At 40.0% G+C, this 17,713-nt stretch overlaps 1 protein-coding gene across 6 annotated transcripts in view; it reads left to right on the plus strand.

Moving 5' to 3' along the window:
• OSBPL9 (oxysterol binding protein like 9) overlaps window positions 1-17,713 on the plus strand; it is a 60,273-nt gene that overhangs the window by 28,145 nt on the left and 14,415 nt on the right. The window contains exons 1-6 of one of the 6 annotated variants that reach the window (XM_081913941.1): window positions 676-947; window positions 4,192-4,287; window positions 5,767-5,814; window positions 8,101-8,130; window positions 9,163-9,213; window positions 14,595-14,633. In XM_081913941.1, the coding sequence (XP_081770067.1) occupies window positions 9,166-9,213; window positions 14,595-14,633 (87 nt within the window). In that variant the 5' untranslated portion in view covers window positions 676-947; window positions 4,192-4,287; window positions 5,767-5,814; window positions 8,101-8,130; window positions 9,163-9,165. Of the gene's footprint in view, window positions 1-675; window positions 948-1,036; window positions 1,183-4,191; window positions 4,288-5,766; window positions 5,815-8,100; window positions 8,131-9,162; window positions 9,214-14,594; window positions 14,634-17,713 lie in introns of those variants that run through there. The other 5 variants (XM_081913940.1, XM_081913937.1, XM_081913936.1 and 2 more) reach the window with 5 other exon arrangements.

The following is a 17,713-nucleotide window of genomic DNA, read 5'->3' on the forward strand; positions in this document are numbered from 1 at the left end:
TGAGCAAATGCAGAGGCACAACTGCCTAATATTAATGGGCATCAATCATAGTGACGTTTGAAGTGAGAAACGTTAGAAAATGGCAGCTTGGCACTGAAGCATGCTTTACTTGGGCTTCAGCCGCATTCAGGCCAGGTGATGTTTTATGCTCCCCTTCTCATGGCTGCTCCGTGTGTCGCCTCCCCAAAAAAGGTGCTGGAAATCGGGGAAACTAGATTTTCCTCTGGCCGCAGCCCCGCCTCCTGCTATGGTGAAGATTCCTCTGACAGGAGCAGCTTTCCAGGCAGTGTAAGGGACTGCTGGGCGGAAAAACCCCGATGCGCAGCGTGGAGTTGGTCTAGCCTGGATCCACGCCAGTGATACCTAATTCCAAATAGTCAGGATTCGCAGCCCTAGCCTTGCAAAGGTTCTTAACTGCGTTCTGCAGAAACTGTGCACACGCTGCCCTTAAGGTGGTGAAGGACAGTGAGCTACAGAAATCTTAGGCGGATGCGAAAAGTTAGTCTTAGCATCTTAGCCATGCCTGCTCAGAAGTAAGTCCGCTCGTAGGTAAAACGGGGGTCAGGATTGCGAAATGGAAAAGAGCGATCGGCGCTGTAGCCAATAACAAGAAAGCTGCCGGAGGCATTTCAGATGATGCAAGAAGGCAGGGGGCGGGTGAAATATCCGGATGAGCCCGTGTCCTCCGTGGCGCTGCGCGTGAGGTTAGACTCCAAGCAGCCCGCTGGGTAGCGAGGCGGCGGCTGAAGTCAGTCGGTGCTGCGGATTCCAAGCCAGCCCTTCCAATCAGGGCTTCCTTTCAGCGCGCGGCGATTTGGTCTTCCTGCCCCGATTGCAGCCTTGCTGGGTAGAGGCTACCGCTGAAGGCGGGAGATTCCCGGGACGAAGGATGCCCTCGAGAGAAAGCGGGAGGAAGCCGGCGGCGCCGGCTGGAAGGAAGCAGCCCGGTGTGTATGGCTATTATGCGTCCCCCTCTCAGTCGGTGCGCGGGGCGGGGGAGAGGAAAGGGCCGGGCTGGGAGGCACCTGACCCGCAGCCAATCGGGAGCCGGCTCGGTGCGAAGGAGAGCCTCGCTGCTTGCGAGCGGCGGGCTGGCGACGCGGCTTCCCTGCGGGCAGGGGGCCCAGCCGACGACAGACCCCGCCCGGCAGCGTGCCCGGGAGGGGAGGAAGCATGGCTTGCGTGAGTAGGGCCGGGCGTTGGGGCGGCGCAGCGTCGACATTGGCAGAAGGGGGGCGCCCTCGATCCCCGTCGGCCTGCGCTTACGGAGGCCCACCCGGACGCCTGGGTTCTGTGGTCGACCCCGTGTATAATCGGGGTGGGTGGGGAGGAGAGGGTGCGTGCTGCGAAGCCCGCGGCCCTGAACCTGTACCTTGCAGCCGGGGCCGGGGATCGCACGCAGCAGCTCTAGCCATTGATCGCTGGAGAGGAAGAGCGCGGCGCTTGTGTGCGCGCTACACCATGGGGCGCACTCACCCCCCCCCCCAGCAGCTCTGCCTGATTTCAGTCCGGCAGGCTCCATTGTCTGCCATTGGTGGAAGTGGCTAATTACTGCCACTGACTTTGCTGTTTAAAAACAAGCAGTTCCAGTTTGATCACCTCGACCGTGATATAGGAGATCGTTTCTAAAACCCACTCGATGGTTAGCCTAGTTCGTATTTTGGCTGCAGGAAACTTAGTTTTCCTTTCTTCACATCCCATTGAAATCAGCTTCTTTCACAGTATGTAGGTTTGAGTTACATTGTATTTAGAAAAGGATTTCTATATCGCTGTGTCAGAGAACATCAAGGTAGTGTACACTGTTAAAGCATACAACATTATTGAAATAAGAAGACATACTGAAATGCATGTTACTTCCAAGTGGTCATAGAAACTTGGTCCTGTAGCTCAGAATGGACGTGGAAGCCAATCTGCTTCACACAACTAAAGGATCTTGTGATCCTTCGTTCCTTCAGCATATGCCCAACATGTTTCCATGATTCTTTGGAAAGTGGGTGTATTTCTTTGCAGATTAGGAAAATTGGTACTAGAAACAATGGCCAGAGGGTAGGCACTACAGTTGATGTGTAGACCCTGATATTTTTCTAAAGAATTTCAAGAGCCAAATACTTGCTGGTGAAGCAACGTTGGGCAGGTAGCATTTGTAGTGTATTTCTTGTAGTGGTCATGCTATGTCCTAAATGTTACATAATGTGGGGCAAACATCCCAGTTCATTTTAAGGATCATTCAGACTTCTACAGGAAATAAGGTATGACTCTAACAAGGATCACATACCTTTAGGCATTTCACAGGAAGGAAAGAGTAACAAATGTACAGGATGCCCAAAGGGACTCAAGCACTGTTCTGTGGCCATTTTGATCATTCAGTGTGCACTTCTGTGGTACTTCAGAGGGGATTTATGCATTTCAGAGGTCACAATTGGCTCTCATGTTCTGGTGAGTGAGCTTATTATAAGGCCTCTTTTATATAACCTGGCCAGGTAGAATTGCTTTCTAATGAAAGCTGAGGTACTTAAATAGCCTAGTAATCATACTAGTTTAAAAAAGGTATGTAGTGCAGAACTTGTAACATAATGCTAATAGCCTAATTACTTTTTTTAAAATACCTCTAAGACTTGGGTATATTTAACTTCGTTTTCATTGGAAATAATGCAAATGCTCACTGAAATACATAAAATGTAAATGAGTTAACTAACATTTAAAACTGAATGAAGTTTGTAGCATTTTATGTCATTTACATGCATGTGATAGATAGCTATGATAGAAGCACTGCACATATTTCACTAGAGGTCACATTATTGTGGAAACAGATGCAGGGAAGTGAAAGAGTGACAGTTTGGATTCTGTTAGGAATCTTCTGTTCCTTAAATATTTTTTGTTAAAGTATGTGTCTTCTAAAATTGCTTCTCTTAAAAGTGGAGGTTGCTTAGCATTTAAAACACCTACGCTATAGCTTTTAAATTGTGAGAATTGAAGACATAATGAATTTCTGTTTGTCTACTTGTCATCCGCAATCATAAAACCTAGAAATTTTAAACACCCTCCATGTAATTCCTTACAAGGGATCTTGACATAGTGAATTATAGATTTACATGTATCAGTTTATGTGCTTGATGTTCTGTCCAAAGTGTGCCTTTCTAGTTGGCAATAACTTTTTAAGCCTTATATCCATTTTGGAAGGGACGTAGGTGGCGCTGTGGTCTAAACCACTGAGCCTCTTGGGCTTGCCGATCAGAAGGTCATCGGTTCAAATCCCCTCGATGGGGTGAGCTCCCGTTGCTTGGGATCAGCTTCTGCAATCTAGCAGTTCAAAAGCACACAGTGTGCAAGTACAGTAGATAAATAGGTACCGCTCTGCGGGAAGGTAAACTGCGTTTCTGTGTACTCTGGTTTCGGTGTTCCGTTGTGACAGAAGGGGCTTAGTCATGTTGGCCACATGACCTGGAAAAACTGTCTGTGGACAAACGCCGGCTCCCTCAGCCTGTAGAGCGAGATGAGCGCCGCAAATCCAGAGTCGTCTGCGACTGGACTTAAGTGTCAGGGGTCCTTTACCTTTACCTTTTTATCCATTTTGGAGGAGGATAAGAGAGGCTGTTTAAATGAAGTAAATGAAAAAGCAAGAAAAAAGCAGAGGTGTGGAAATACCCTTTCTTCTTTATTCATCTGTGGTCACAATCCAGTGTAGATTTTCAGCACAGTCTTGTGTGTGTTTATCCTGGGGATATGATCTATTGAACACTGCGGGACTTCTTTCAGAGTAAACACATATAGGCTTGAACAATTGAGCTGCTCTGGATTGTTGCTTCTATTTCTATTATTTGAGAATTCATTTGTAAGGCCTGGTTTTACAAGGAAACTTTAGTTGGGAGAGTATTGGATGCTTCACCTTAGTAACAAATTTGCTGTGATGTGGCTTACATAGCAAAATAGTTAACCTCACAAGAACATAATATTTAGGCTTTAGAATAGTGCTAGGAGACCCCTAGTCCTTGCAGTGAGTTAATCATTTCACTTTGCTGACATATATCTGTAGGAATAATATAATGTTCTAGCGTTTTTCATTCTTTAAAGTGTATCTAGGCAGGTTATTCCATGGTTTTGAAATTTGCCCAGTTCAATCTTGCAGCTAATGAGGTGCTGTTCTGTGTGTTCTGTAAATATGTTCAAATGTAATGCATTTCTCTTACATAGGGTGTGGATCCTGGATTTGTTCCCAGTGTCCAAGATTTTGATAAAAAACTTACAGAAGCTGATGCTTATCTACAAATTTTGATAGACCAATTGAAGGTATGTTGAACTTGCTATTGTAACCGGACTTACAATAATCTAGTAAAGATGCACTTTGATTTCTCCCTAACCTCCATGGTATAAATGGGTTATGAAAGATTGTCATCATTGAAGCTCATTGATCCATGTTTTCGCTAAGTAGTTAGATGGGTTTCAGAAATTTAACATCAGTTCCTGCTAAAAGACTATATCTCTAGGGCAGGCATCTCCAAAGTCCATTTTGGGGGCATAATCCAGCCTGCCAGTCGGTTTAATCCGGCTCCTGTGGTAGTTTATTTCCTGGGGTAAATTCCTAACTAAACTTAAAAAAAACCCTCAACAACTTCAATCCTTAAAAAAGGTTAACAAGTTTGGTTGGCCCTTTGGTTGGCCCTCACGGGCCTTCACTTCATCAAATCTGGCCCTTTTTGAAAAAAGTTTGGACACCACTGGCTAGGGAGTCTGGATGAAGATTTCAGTATTCAAGTTCTTCATTCCTAACTTGTTCCTTAGAACAGTGAAACTAAGCTAGGAGCGATAAGTAGCTTGAATACAATCTAATTTGTGTCGTGCAATCTTTAAATTGCTGGTACAATACTGAATTAAAACTAAAAATCAGGCAAAACCTAAAATTTCCCAGTCATCTATGACACAAGTCAACTGTAGAGACTTGGATCACAAGCATACTTGAAATGGTTTCAGTTTTTTGGTTTTTTTAAAAAAGCTGTTTTAAAACAGTAGTTCCTGTACTGTTTATTATATATATAAGGAGAGGGAGAGAGTAAATGTTGCCCTTGTGATTTATCCTTGATATGTTTAACATATTTAATCTTTGAAATGGGGTAAGCATTTGAGAAGTAAAAATATGTGCAAGAGAGGTTCTGTTTTGCATTGCCTTGAAGGCTTAAAGCTTATTCAATCATTTACAGAGTGGTGGCTAGCCTGTAACCTTCTAGATGCTGTTGGATTCCAACTGGCACCATCCCTGATCATTGGCCATGCTGGCTGGAACTGAAGGGAATTATCATTGAACTCCATCTGGAGGGACACAGAGTCTCCATCTCTGCTTTACATGCAGCACATTATTTTGTGTTGTAAAGAAACTGTCTAAAGATCTTTAGCTCAGACATTATATTGACTGGAAACAGATAATTAAGGAGACAGAAGCAACAGAACGCAGAACAATTTTAAGCACTTTCTTTGGCTTTTTTTAAATGTAATTCTGCAATCATAAAGAAGCCCCCACCCCCTCCAAATAGTTTCATGTTTGGGTTAAAGACAAAACATCTTTCCTGACTTAGTATGTGATATTGATTATTATTTTTGTGTGAAATACTGATGATTAAGACCACTGGTAATTTAAACATGTTTCTGGTAAGATGGAACCAAATGATCAGCAGACTCTGGATTTTTAATAAATAAATAAATAAATTACTATCCTGTTTGCATTTTAAAAGCTTTACTAGCAATGTTTGATACTGTGTGCCTTTTTCTTTTTAGCTCTTTGATGAAAAGCTTCAGAACTGCAAAGATGACGAACAGAGAAAAGCAAGTATACTTTTTATATAGATGTTGCTTCTTCCTCTCCCTGAAGTTCACTTTTCAGCCTTCCTGTAATTGTCTAAAATGCAATTTAAGCACTCCTTTTATATACAGCTGATAACTAGCATTGAGCGTTGCTTTATAGATTTTTTTTTTAAGTTGTTGGGACGGAAAACACTTGTATTAATAATTGCTAACAGGTCTTCAATTGTTCCATTACAGTGGAATATAATTAAAAAGATGAAAACAAGCTTGGAGAGCCATAGAAAAGGTTTTATCCTTTTATTTCAATAAGTTTCATGCTGCAGTTGTTTTAAATATTATTTCTCTGAGAGCTTCCTGGAGAAGTCAGTTATTGGAAGTTCAGTTAGCAATGCCTTGTGCCCCACTCACTTTTCATGAACTATTGTACCATTAGCATAGTTCATAGGGCTTAATGAAATATGTAATATATGGATGAAATAAGGAGCATCAAATGACAAGGCGTCTGACTGTTAACCAGAAGGTTGGTGGTTGCAGTGGGTTTGACTAGATGCCCCTTGGGGTCCCTTCCAGCTCTACATTTCTATGATTCTACACATGTCAGGTAAAATTATATATCTAATTTGAATAAAATTAAGTTCACGCTTTAGTCAATTATTGAGAAGTAATTGGGCCTCTCTTTGCAATAACTTCCAGCACTGTTAGAATGATTCTAAACCAACTAGCCATGTAGCTGGCTTTTTGTGTTCTAGAACAGGGTAATTTGCTAACTGTACTTCATATTTTAGATTGTAATCTAGCACTTGGCACTGTCTTATCATTATACAATCTTGCCGCTGGGGTGTGACCTTGTACTTGTTTGGCCTCTAGTCTTAATTTGTTGTAATGGCAGATTAGTGTTGCAACGGATGAGCTGTTTTCTTCCTGATTTGTTCTGGCATTCAGTATTTTAAAGCTGCTTCCTCTCATGCAGAAGGAAGAGGTTCCAGTTACACTCACCCCAAAGTATTTCTTAAAAATCTGCATGATATTATTATTATTATTTACCCTGCTCCTCTGGGTTGCCCCAGCCATTCCGGGCGGCTAACAACTTCAGTAATGCTAGACATTTGCTGATTAAGCAATAAGGTAGTTATTTCCCCTGACTCAAGACAACTAGCAGCTGCTTCCTGTAGAAATGTAGTTTAAAGAAATGTTACTGGAAACCATGACATCACTTCTCTTTTCCTTTTAATCTTTATGGAAAGTTGTGTCGAAACTGTCACATCTATAGACCCTGTAGAAAAATAGATGCCACAAGAGGACAACACATAATGCTAAGCCAATGATATAGAGCGAACTGCAGATTCCTAGAGGGGATCACAGCTGCTGCACTCCGACCCTAGTTCTCCTCCTGCTGCTGCACTACCCAGAGCTAAATCATGATTTGGATTAGTGTGTCACTTATAGTTTATCTTTCTTCAGACAAACCTGAGCTTTGACCAAAGTTTGTTTTTGGTCTACATAGATGGGGAAAAGGCAGATTTGAGTCTTCACTGTATTGGACAAGTGTGAGGCAGTTTGGAACAAACTATGACAATTAACAATATGAAGATGAATCACCGCTGTCTGAACAATTCTGTACTTGCATGATTTCACACACAAGTATAAGAATACAGTGTCTGAACTGATTCAAATGCACATATATCTCTCTTAGTTGGGATAAATGTGGAATGAAGATTAAATTTTCTGGATGAACATGTTTCAGTTGAAGCCGCCTTGTACAGTACTTGCTTTCAAGCTTTCTCTTTAGACTATTTATCTGCAGGGTGAGATGGGAATGTAAACCAAGCATTAATAATCTTTGGTTGTTCAGCAGGGCATGGTTTAACAGTGCATCATGCTAGAAAAAGCACTACCCTTACAATTTGCACAACACACCTTTTGCTTAAAGTCGTCTTCTAGTGCTGTTGGGCAACTCTTTTCTAAAGCAAATTGCATTCCTGGTACTCTTTTAATTATCTAGAAATGGTTGCAAAGTGGTCACAGTGTAATAATGGAATATGTCTGGTTTGATTGCAGTAAGGATCCTGTTGTTTTCATTCAGCAGGATCTCAGGTGCAAGAGGCAGCGAAGACATTTTCCCTCGATCTTGGAGAGCTGTTGGAGTAGACAATGCTTAGTCCATATAGCTCTGCACAGTGCTGCTTCATATATTAAGCTTATATTTTATGTGAATGTTTTAAATAAACAATAACTAACAAGAAGCAATCTTGAAGATGAGTAACTTCACATTGCTAAAGACCTTGCTTTTCTTTTCTTTTCCTCCAGAAGATTGAAGACCTCAAAGAAACAACCAGTGTAAGTATGTGTTTAATCATTACATATTTTAAAGCAACTTAAGGGCTTGGATCTTTAATTCCTCTTTAGCTACTTGCTCTGCTGACAGGCACTTAGAATGGAATGGTGGGAGATCAGTTGCCCCCCAGTCTCCCAAGTGGCCTGCTGGCAAATGCAGAGAACCTGCTTCTCCTTATGCCACCTAATTAGAGGAGGGGGAATGGATTGTACCATATGTTCAGGAGGGAGGGGTCATGCTCTCACTTCTGTGGTCCAAATTATATTCATATTTGTCTTTTGATGGAAATGGAGATTGAGACTGTGCCCTACAATTATGTTCCCTGTTTATATTAAATAGAAAATACAGTAGTGTTTTAGAATATTTGTATGCTTGATGGTAACCTGCTTAACAGTCAGGTCTGTGAAAGCATGACACAAAATAACTTGACACATTTACTAGTCCTGTTGCTTTTTGGAGTATATATTTTATTGTATTTTCATAACTTAATGATAAAATCTGAGCAACAAAAGCAGCTCTAATCCTTCTGTTGTGAAGATATTGTTTAGGTATTTTCAACTTTGTGCCCTCCGGATATTTTGAGCTACAGCTCCCATTATCCCAGGGGGCTGGGGCCAGGGAGAGCTTTTGTCCAAAACCTTTGCAGGGCACCGGTGCCTAGGCTGGTTTAGACAATATATTGCTTGTGCAATAACCTGCAGGATGTCAGTTAACTTTAAAGTTAACTGCTCTTAGAAAAAGAAGTAGCTTCTTTCACCCATCAAATGTTCTTTCCCTGTGTGGCTTTAGCTGTATAAATTGGGGAAATAATGATCCATTAAAACTATTAGCAAAATAGTTACTGATTTTCTCCACCTTGTTCACTCATTCAAGTGCAGAAATGTTATCATAAATGAATTCTTACAAGATATCTATGGCAAATAAGTACTAAACTGATAATGAACCAAAGGAAGTACTTTGCTTCCTTAACACTCTATTCTAAGCAGTAAAAGTTTTGTAGAAATACTAACATGTTTATTTTTGCCCCCCCTTAGAGCATGGTTGAATCAATAAAACACTGCATTGTGTTGCTGCAGATTGCTAAAGTAAGTATCTCTGTTGGAAAATACAATAAAAAGTGTTTGCAGTATAATGTTTTTTGGAAGAAATCGTTCTGTGCTATTATATTGTAGAGGCATTGAACCATCAAAGTTAATAAGAATTGGAAGGTATAGATATATGTACATTTATATGACTTGATTATTTCCCCTCCTGTTGCCAGACTGATAAATACTGTAAATAGATTGCCAGGGGTATATGAATGTACATTGTATAAGTTATACAATACATACAATAGCATACTCAGTGCTGTGCCATTCTTCATATTAAAGTGGTGATCATACTGTCCTATTGATCCTGACAAAGTGGTGTTTACCATAATCTCAAATGTGACTGTGCTCTTCATGCTTTGAGCATACATAAAAACAGATTCTTTATGTCAGTGCCTACATTGGTTTGATTACTTTTGGTGTTTTAAACATTCACAAGCAACTATTTCGTCGAAGCCCCCAGGTTGGAAGTATGGCGAAACAAATGTTTAAAAAAGCGCTCTGCTAGGTTGTACATGAACAGTATAAATAACAGAATTATAGTCTATTAAAGATTGATCTTGAAATTTGAGGGTGCTTGTGCCTTCAAAAACTCATCTTGAATATCAGTGTCTGATAATTGAGTTAAAACATGTCCTCCATGGATAGAGAATTGATAAAATGGAGCAATTGTTGGCATGAAAAGATATTGCATATGTATGGTTAAAGCCCTTACTCACCAAATGGGTTTGCATGTACTAATCTACTCTAAAATTTTGGATTTATTCTCTAATCTTAATAGGCCTAATAATTCCTAACCTATAGCACTGAAGTTCCTGCCATATCAGAAGTGAAAAACCCACTAAGTTTTTCTGGGCATCTTAAAATCCTAATCGTAAACTGGATTATGGAACTTTTATACATGATCAAAGAAGGTGAGCCCCAGTGCGCTTGTGCTGTAGTACAACATTGTAACAGGTTTCTCCAAAGAGAGCTATGTTTGTATATAGCTCCCATACATAATAGACTAACAAGGTGGAGAAGAGGGTGAGACTTGCTTGTGGTGTAAGGATACTTTTTGCTCATTTTCTTCTGTGAAAACATGGAAGATATGCATGCCTCACTGCTGAAGAGAGAGTGTACCATCTGCAAATCTGAAGATAAGCATAAATAAAACAAAGTTTCTGGAGTAACGAAAGAATGTACAAGTGTTGCTAGCACTTAAAAACTTCAGGAATAGCCTGGAAGAAATCTTTGTCATATGCCGCTATCCTGTGAATCTTTGTGACATGAACACAACCACATTCTACACTGCACACAACTTAAAATATTCCTGCATTGCAAGGGGTTGGACTGGATGACCTTTGCGGGTCCTTCCAACTCTACCATTCTGTGATTTTATATTCTAAAATTTTATTTTGGTGAAGAAACAGAACACCTTCAGTGCTGTTTGTTGTCCATATGTCTCTGGCCAAGCTTGCCAATTTACTAAAGAAAAACAAATGAGGAAAAGGTTGTAGTTTAGTGATGGAACCCATGCTTTGCATGTTTGATTTCAAATTCAGTCCTTGGCATCTGCAGCTGAAGGACCTCTAGTAATAGGAAAGTCAGGAAATATCTCTTTTGGCGTCCTCGGGGAAGTCATTGCTGGACAGGGTAGGCAGTTCTGGGTCAGATAAATTGTTGATCTGCCTTGGAATAAGTTGGATTTATAAATATTCTGTTCAGAATTCTGAATAGGCAGTTGCACAAGATTGTAAAATGCATCTATTAATAATGTATCTGATGCTTAGGCTTTTCTCCTTCGCTTTCCAAATTTCCCCATACCCATGCCAGTTAAGAAAGCTTCTATAGAAAGTGCAAAAGGAAAGATGGGGGAAGAGAATATTTGAGTCATTCATCCACAAAAGAGACCTTTGCTGCTGCTCTCTCTCCCCATAACCCATTTGCTATAATGTTTAGTGCACCCTTATCCCAGTTTTGTTCTTGGAACATACCTTGCCTTGCAAACCTATGCAAACCTGAGGCAGACAATACTGAAGGCTTCTGATCTGGCAGAATTTTGGGAGGCTTCTTTTGCTAATTCTGTCTCTCCCTTTAACCCCAATCCAGTGTCCCACATCATTCTGAGGGTTCTGGGGGCTGCAGCAGAAGGGGAGAGTTGGCAGAAGCTCCCTTATTACCAACAGTAGGAGCATCCCCTGAGTGAAATGCCACTCGAGATACTCCTGCCTGCAGCTGTAAAGTCTGGATCCAGCCCATTATCTCAGACATAGTGCATTAAGATAGGGATAGGGAACTTTTTGCAGCTTGTGCCACATTCCCTAATAAGCCTGCTTCCATGAGATGCATACCAGTGGTGAGCAAGATCAGAGGTGAAAGTAGGTCTGGGAAGAGGCAAATGTGAGTAGAGACACTCACCTTTTATAGGCCTCCTAGCCACGCAATAGGCAAAGGTTTCTATATATGCATCCCTCCACTTCCAGTCAGATGATCGAGAGGCAGTATCCCAATTCAAGGACTCTGTTGAGGCTGTGGAGCAATGCCGGTGAATTGTATGGAAAGGGGGCATTGTATGGGTAGAGTCCCGTGGGCCAGATAAAGAAATGGCGTTCCTACTAACATAGAATTGTTCATAACTCTCTGCCAACCTTATGTCTTCTCAATCCATTTATAATATTTTAAAATCATCAAGATAAAAACTGATGTTTGAGGCCCTCGTCTATTCCCTCCTAGCTCTAAAAATAGTGCCATGCTTTGAGCAGCATTTACTTGAAAGAATTAGGAATTCAGCTACTGCAAACCCACAATAGGTTCCATGGGAAATGTACAAGAGAAATCAAAGTAGCTAGGTTTTGTTTTTTTTTACTCAAGTTATAGGACCTTGGGTGACTTGGAATAATGGACTTTGTATGATTATGCTTTAGGTTGAGGAAACAAAGCTACCTTCGTTTTTGTAGCAGCTTTATTTTAGCAAAATGCAAGCCTTTTCCTCTCCCTGGTCCACAAAAAAAGAGCGTAGAGCATGATCACTGTGCATTTAATATATGTGTGTGCGTGTTTCAATGAATATTTGGGATTAGTGTAATCGCCTTTGTCATTACATGATTATGCATTGGATCTTGTTTCCATTCTGTGGATTCTGCAATGGATGATTGGCTGTACTCCACCACGGAGTTTGTATATTATGTTAATGACTTTAATTAAGGTTTCAACATTAAAAATTACATATATTCTTTTAGAATAATCTGATTAGGAACTCTCATCTCTCAAGTATATGCATATGCCACAGATTAGGAGATATGATAGCCATCTGCAATTATCTTAAGGGTTGTCACATGGAAGAGGGAGCCTGCTTGTTTTCTCCTGTTCTGGAGGATAAGACTCAAGTTGCAAGAAAGGAGGTTCCACTTAAGCATTTGGAAAAACTTTCTGACAGTAAGAGTTGTTCAGCATTGGAACAGACTCCCACAAGAGGTGGTTGACACTCTTTCCTTGGAGATTTTTAAACAGAGTTTGGATGGCCATCTGTCATGGATGCTTTAGCTGAAATTACTGCATTGCAAGGGGTTGGACTAGATGGCCCTTAGGGTCCCTTCCAACTCTATGATTCTATGATTAAGTATTAAATAACACACTAATATTCATCATTTAATTACAGACCCAATAAAGTTGTTAATGCATGTTACGCTTGGTTCCCTGCATTCCTCTGTTACCATATAGTCTTCAGTATGGCTTTGGATATACTGGCAGTTTTATTCAACATCACATCCATTGTTTAGAGCTGCTTCTGTATCCAGCTCTGTCCCTGGCGGCCCAGGTATCATCAGTGGCTAGAAGAGTCTTTTACCAACTGTGACTGGTGCTACAGCTGTGGCTGTTCCTGGACCACAAGAGCTTGACCGCGGTAGTTCAGCCACTGGTGACTTCAAGATTGGATGGCTGCAGTACACTCTGTGTGGGGTTTCCCTTGTTATTAATCCAAAAGCCTACAGTTCGTGAGGAATGTTGCAACACGGTTGCTGCCAGGACTGAGACCCTCTCAGCATGTAACATCTCTACTCAGAGATCTGCACTGGTTGCCGGTTTGCTACCAGGCCAAGTTCAAGGTGTTACTGTTAGTATGTAAAGCCTTTAGCAACCTGGTACCACTTTACTTTCAGCTTCATCTTGCCCCATGTGTGCCCACTCAGCTGCTTTGATCCCCAGAACTGGCACTGTTAAAGGTGCCACATAATATGCAATCTTCTAGTGTGGGAGCAGCTATACTTTGGGTCTCACTGCCTAGTGACATCAGGCAAGTAGGTCCCTTCACTGTGCTCTTTTGGTACCTACTCAGTGATGAAATTTTGAAGTAATTTCCAGCTGATATTTCTGATTGGCACTTCCTCAATTAAACCATGTTCAATCCATGAAGCTTACCGTGTGACCTTTGGCCAGTGGTACAGCCCAACAGGGTTCAGCCCATGAAACTAATACAGGGTGGGAAAAGACAACCTTGGACTCCACCCTGAGTTCATTGGAAGAAGGGTAGGATAATTTTGTTTTGTCTGGTTCATTGTTCGTATCGAGGAGAATCCTAGACTTCATAAAAGGAAAATCTGCTAAATGTTGGTGTACTCTGGTTAACTACGGATTATTCGTACTGTATAGGGAGATGCAGTTTGAATGTAAGATGAATGACAATTCATTCACAGCTAAGGTATAGCTGAGGAGTAGGATGGAACCTTGCACCTGAAAGAAGGAAAAATACATGATCCTACAGCCTATACCTAATCCTTTAACTATTTTTGAAGGGTTGGCTAGCATTACACTTACTCTAGACCACAGATATAAGACCTGTGGTAGGAGAAAGCAGACACCTGTGAGGGGTTTATTTAACTGGTACTGAGGCATTTAGTCAAAGGGCCAAATAAACCCTTCACTATCGTGCTTTTCTTTTAAGTGACTTGTAATTTTTTTCAGGTGATAGTTTCCAAAACATCAAGGAGCATGTCACAGAAATACCTTGCATGTCACAGAAATATCTTGCAATATTTTGCGTTTGTGCAGGCCTCTTCATGATACTGTACTTGGTAATAAACAGAACTAGTAGATACATAGCAGCATGCTTCTTCAGTGTTGTATTCCTCTGACAGAAAGCGTTTTTCAGTATTGATATGTTAGCCTTTATTATCTTCAGAAGATAGCAAACATAGCTAGCTATTGTAAGAAGATACCAATGGCTTATAAAGTGCAAGGTTTCTAATGGTTAATCGGTTTCTTTTCCTTCAGAGACATTTCACTTTCGCAGCATCTAGTAAAAAATTCTGGAGAGAAACAATTATTCTCATATAAGCAAAGACATGGCATCTAGTAAAAAAATTGATATGTTAATATTTGTAACATTTTTCCTTAAGGACCAAAGTAATGAGGAGAAGCACGCAGATGGACTTATAGTAAGTTTAAATCTTAAATCTAATCTTTCAGTCTCCCTTTATTTCGGCAGAACGTTAAAGCTGCAGTCATGTGGCCACAGGGGCTTGAACTTCCATTCAATTTTGACATTCTTTTTCTTAGTCACATCTTCTGGTGTCTCCTCAATATGTTGTCACTTTCCTTAAGCTTCAAAAATCACAATTAAGAATATTGAATTCCAGCTTTGCTTTTATCACCACTATTTCTTATTAATGAAGCAAATTTAAACCCGCAATGGGGAAAAACTGGGATGATAACTTGGTCACTCTTCTTGTACCTGAAATGCATGTGCTTTCAGAATAACATTTCTTTATAATACTGCCTTTGAAATACATGCTAGAAGTTTCTGTCACGTTGCTTTGTTGTATATACTTCATGTAACTTTACTTCTGTCTTCCATTTGTATACATTTTCCTGACTTCTGAGTGTTTGTAAATTGGTAGGAACTTATATTGGCATTTTAGCTTAAACACGAGCAGAACAGTTATGTGAAGTAGCTTGTTTTTCTTATTTTCTAGTTGACCCTACATTTTAATAAATAGTTGGGACCTTTCTTCATGGCCCATTTCCCTCATTGCTGAAACTAAAAAAACACATTTTAAGACCCTTAGGACTACAGGAAACAAAGTAGTGCTGGACCCCATGAGACACGAGTGTAACTGCAGTCTGGTAGGGTAAGTGTAGGTCTATTTTTAAGAAAACTCTCATCGTGCCATAAAGTAGGGAATATAAAGTACCTTCTATATATGATATCACTAGTGAATCACAAGACAGTCACAGTGAGAATTCCCCTATAAATAAAGAAAAGTTGGTGAACTAGTTTGCAAAGTTTAAGGATAGCCTCTTAACTGTATGAGTTCATGTGCATTCATTAATGGTCTCAAAGGAGATTCTGTCTTATAAAAGTGGAAATTCAAAGCAAGTTCTTTCTGCTACAAGTTTGAAAATAAGATGTGGGTGCATAGCATCAAATCAATAGATTATAAATAACTTCTAAACACTGCAGCATTCTGGGAGCAATGGAGAATACAGTTTTAAGATGAATAGTAATTACTCAGGAATGGCAGATCTGCAGTTAAGGAACTCGATTGCCAGGATTTCTTGTGATGAGCATAATAAACAAGGCCTTGGTCCTCTTGAGTTTCCAATATAAACAGTACTGAGCTCCTACCAGTTCTCAAACTCACTTGTACTGTATTACAATTCAAAATATTTCTGGTCATGTTTATCTGTTTTTGCTTGAACACTTAGATACACAATGTGTTAATCTTCTTCTTTCCTAGTGTTTTAATTGGTGTTGCTTGTAGATTAATAGGAGACTGGCTGTGAAGACTGGATATTGAAACTTTGCAGAGTTTATAATTAAATGAAAGCTTTTCAAACACATGGAACACAAGATGTTATTTCCGATAAGCTTGAAATCAACATAGCATAACACACACCTTTTAAAAATAACACTGAAGAGCTAGTAGAAAGGATTGAATGTCCTTAACATGAACAAGTTTTTTCTAAAACATCAACATTGAATGATCCAGTTTCATTTAGTTTACCTGGAGAAAACATTTGACTTGAAATCATAGAAGCCTTAATTTATTTAAGCCATTTATAGATTGTTATCAATATATCTCGAAGCAGTTTACATAAGAAAAAATCCAGGGACAATAAACACAACAACTTTAGAGAGAAGAAAATCCAAGTACTATATATAAATACACAGTACAGCATGATATCCAAAGATGTAACAATCATCAATATAAAATGCTGAAAAAGACTTGTTAAACTTTGCATCTGTAGGCTTAATTTAGCTATCTTTTCTGTTTGTACAGTTTTCGCTGGTACAATTTTCTATCTTGCAATATATTTAACAACTTGTAAGAGCCTTGCCCCCTCTGACTTGGAGGAACCAGCTCATGAAAAACCTTCAGCCAAGAACCTCCCAATAAAGCTAGTTTGACACAACACTGTTATAACTAATAAATATGACCAGTAAAATACACAAAGCTGCCTTGTGTGTATAGAAACATGTTGCCTATAGAAACATGTTGATTATTGTTCTTCACTTACGGTCTTCCTTTTTAGACAAGTGTACAAGATGCTTTCATAAAATAGTAGTATAATACAAAACACAGTTACAACCTAAAACTAAAGAACCCAGACAGCAGCAAAGTATGTGATAAAATTGCAGTTCTAAAAAGGTCTGCCTACCCGAAAACAGACAGTCAAGAGGCCGAGCATTTTTCAGAGGCCTTTCCACATCCTGGGTGCTATGACTGAAAGGGTGCTCTCGTGTGTATCCAGCTTCGTCTCAGACAGAATCAGAACCTGAGTGAGGCCCTCTAAAGTAGAGCGTCCTGTACAGGTTCATATTGGGAATAGGGAAAGGACTTTCCTGAGAGATTCTGGTTCTAAACCATTTAGGGCTCTGAAGATAATAGGTGGCACATTGACTTGAAACTTGACGCAAATTGGTAATCAGTGAAGTTGGTAGAGGACAGGTGCAATGTGATCTAAAATGGACAGCTCCCATCAGAACCCTCACTGTTGCATTTCTGACCAATTGAAGCTCCCAATTGTCTCAAGGGGCAGTGCTATGTAAAGCAAATTCCAATAATCTATCATGTAAGTTGAAAAGCTATAATGCTGTTTAAGGAGTTCAACTCTATCCAAAACAAGCCGAATATCTGGTCCGTTGTCCTTAAAACTCCAGCCAATAGTGCTTCTAACTTGTCTGAAATAACTTTCAGATGAGTATATTGTAATTTAAAATGCATTAAGAGTATCTGTTTTAAAAACATACCGTGATATTTGCAGGGTTGAATTAGCTTGATTTTTTTTTTTAGTATGAAAGCCTCCTAATCATCTATTGTAGTTTTAATTTTGAAAACTTGTTTCCTGATTGTACTCATAGTAAAATACATGATTCTTTAATTCTGTAACAATCTGACTAGTCTTTTCCCCTCAAGTATGTAGTACAGATCCTCTGGTGTACCAATATAATCATAATGTAATAAGGAACTGAGGTGAATGAAATTGAAATGCCTGAAAATGAATATTTTGGTGT

This window comes from Podarcis melisellensis (genome assembly GCF_964234715.1).
Source record: "Podarcis melisellensis genome assembly, chromosome: 6".
Lineage (NCBI taxonomy): Eukaryota > Metazoa > Chordata > Lepidosauria > Squamata > Lacertidae > Podarcis > Podarcis melisellensis.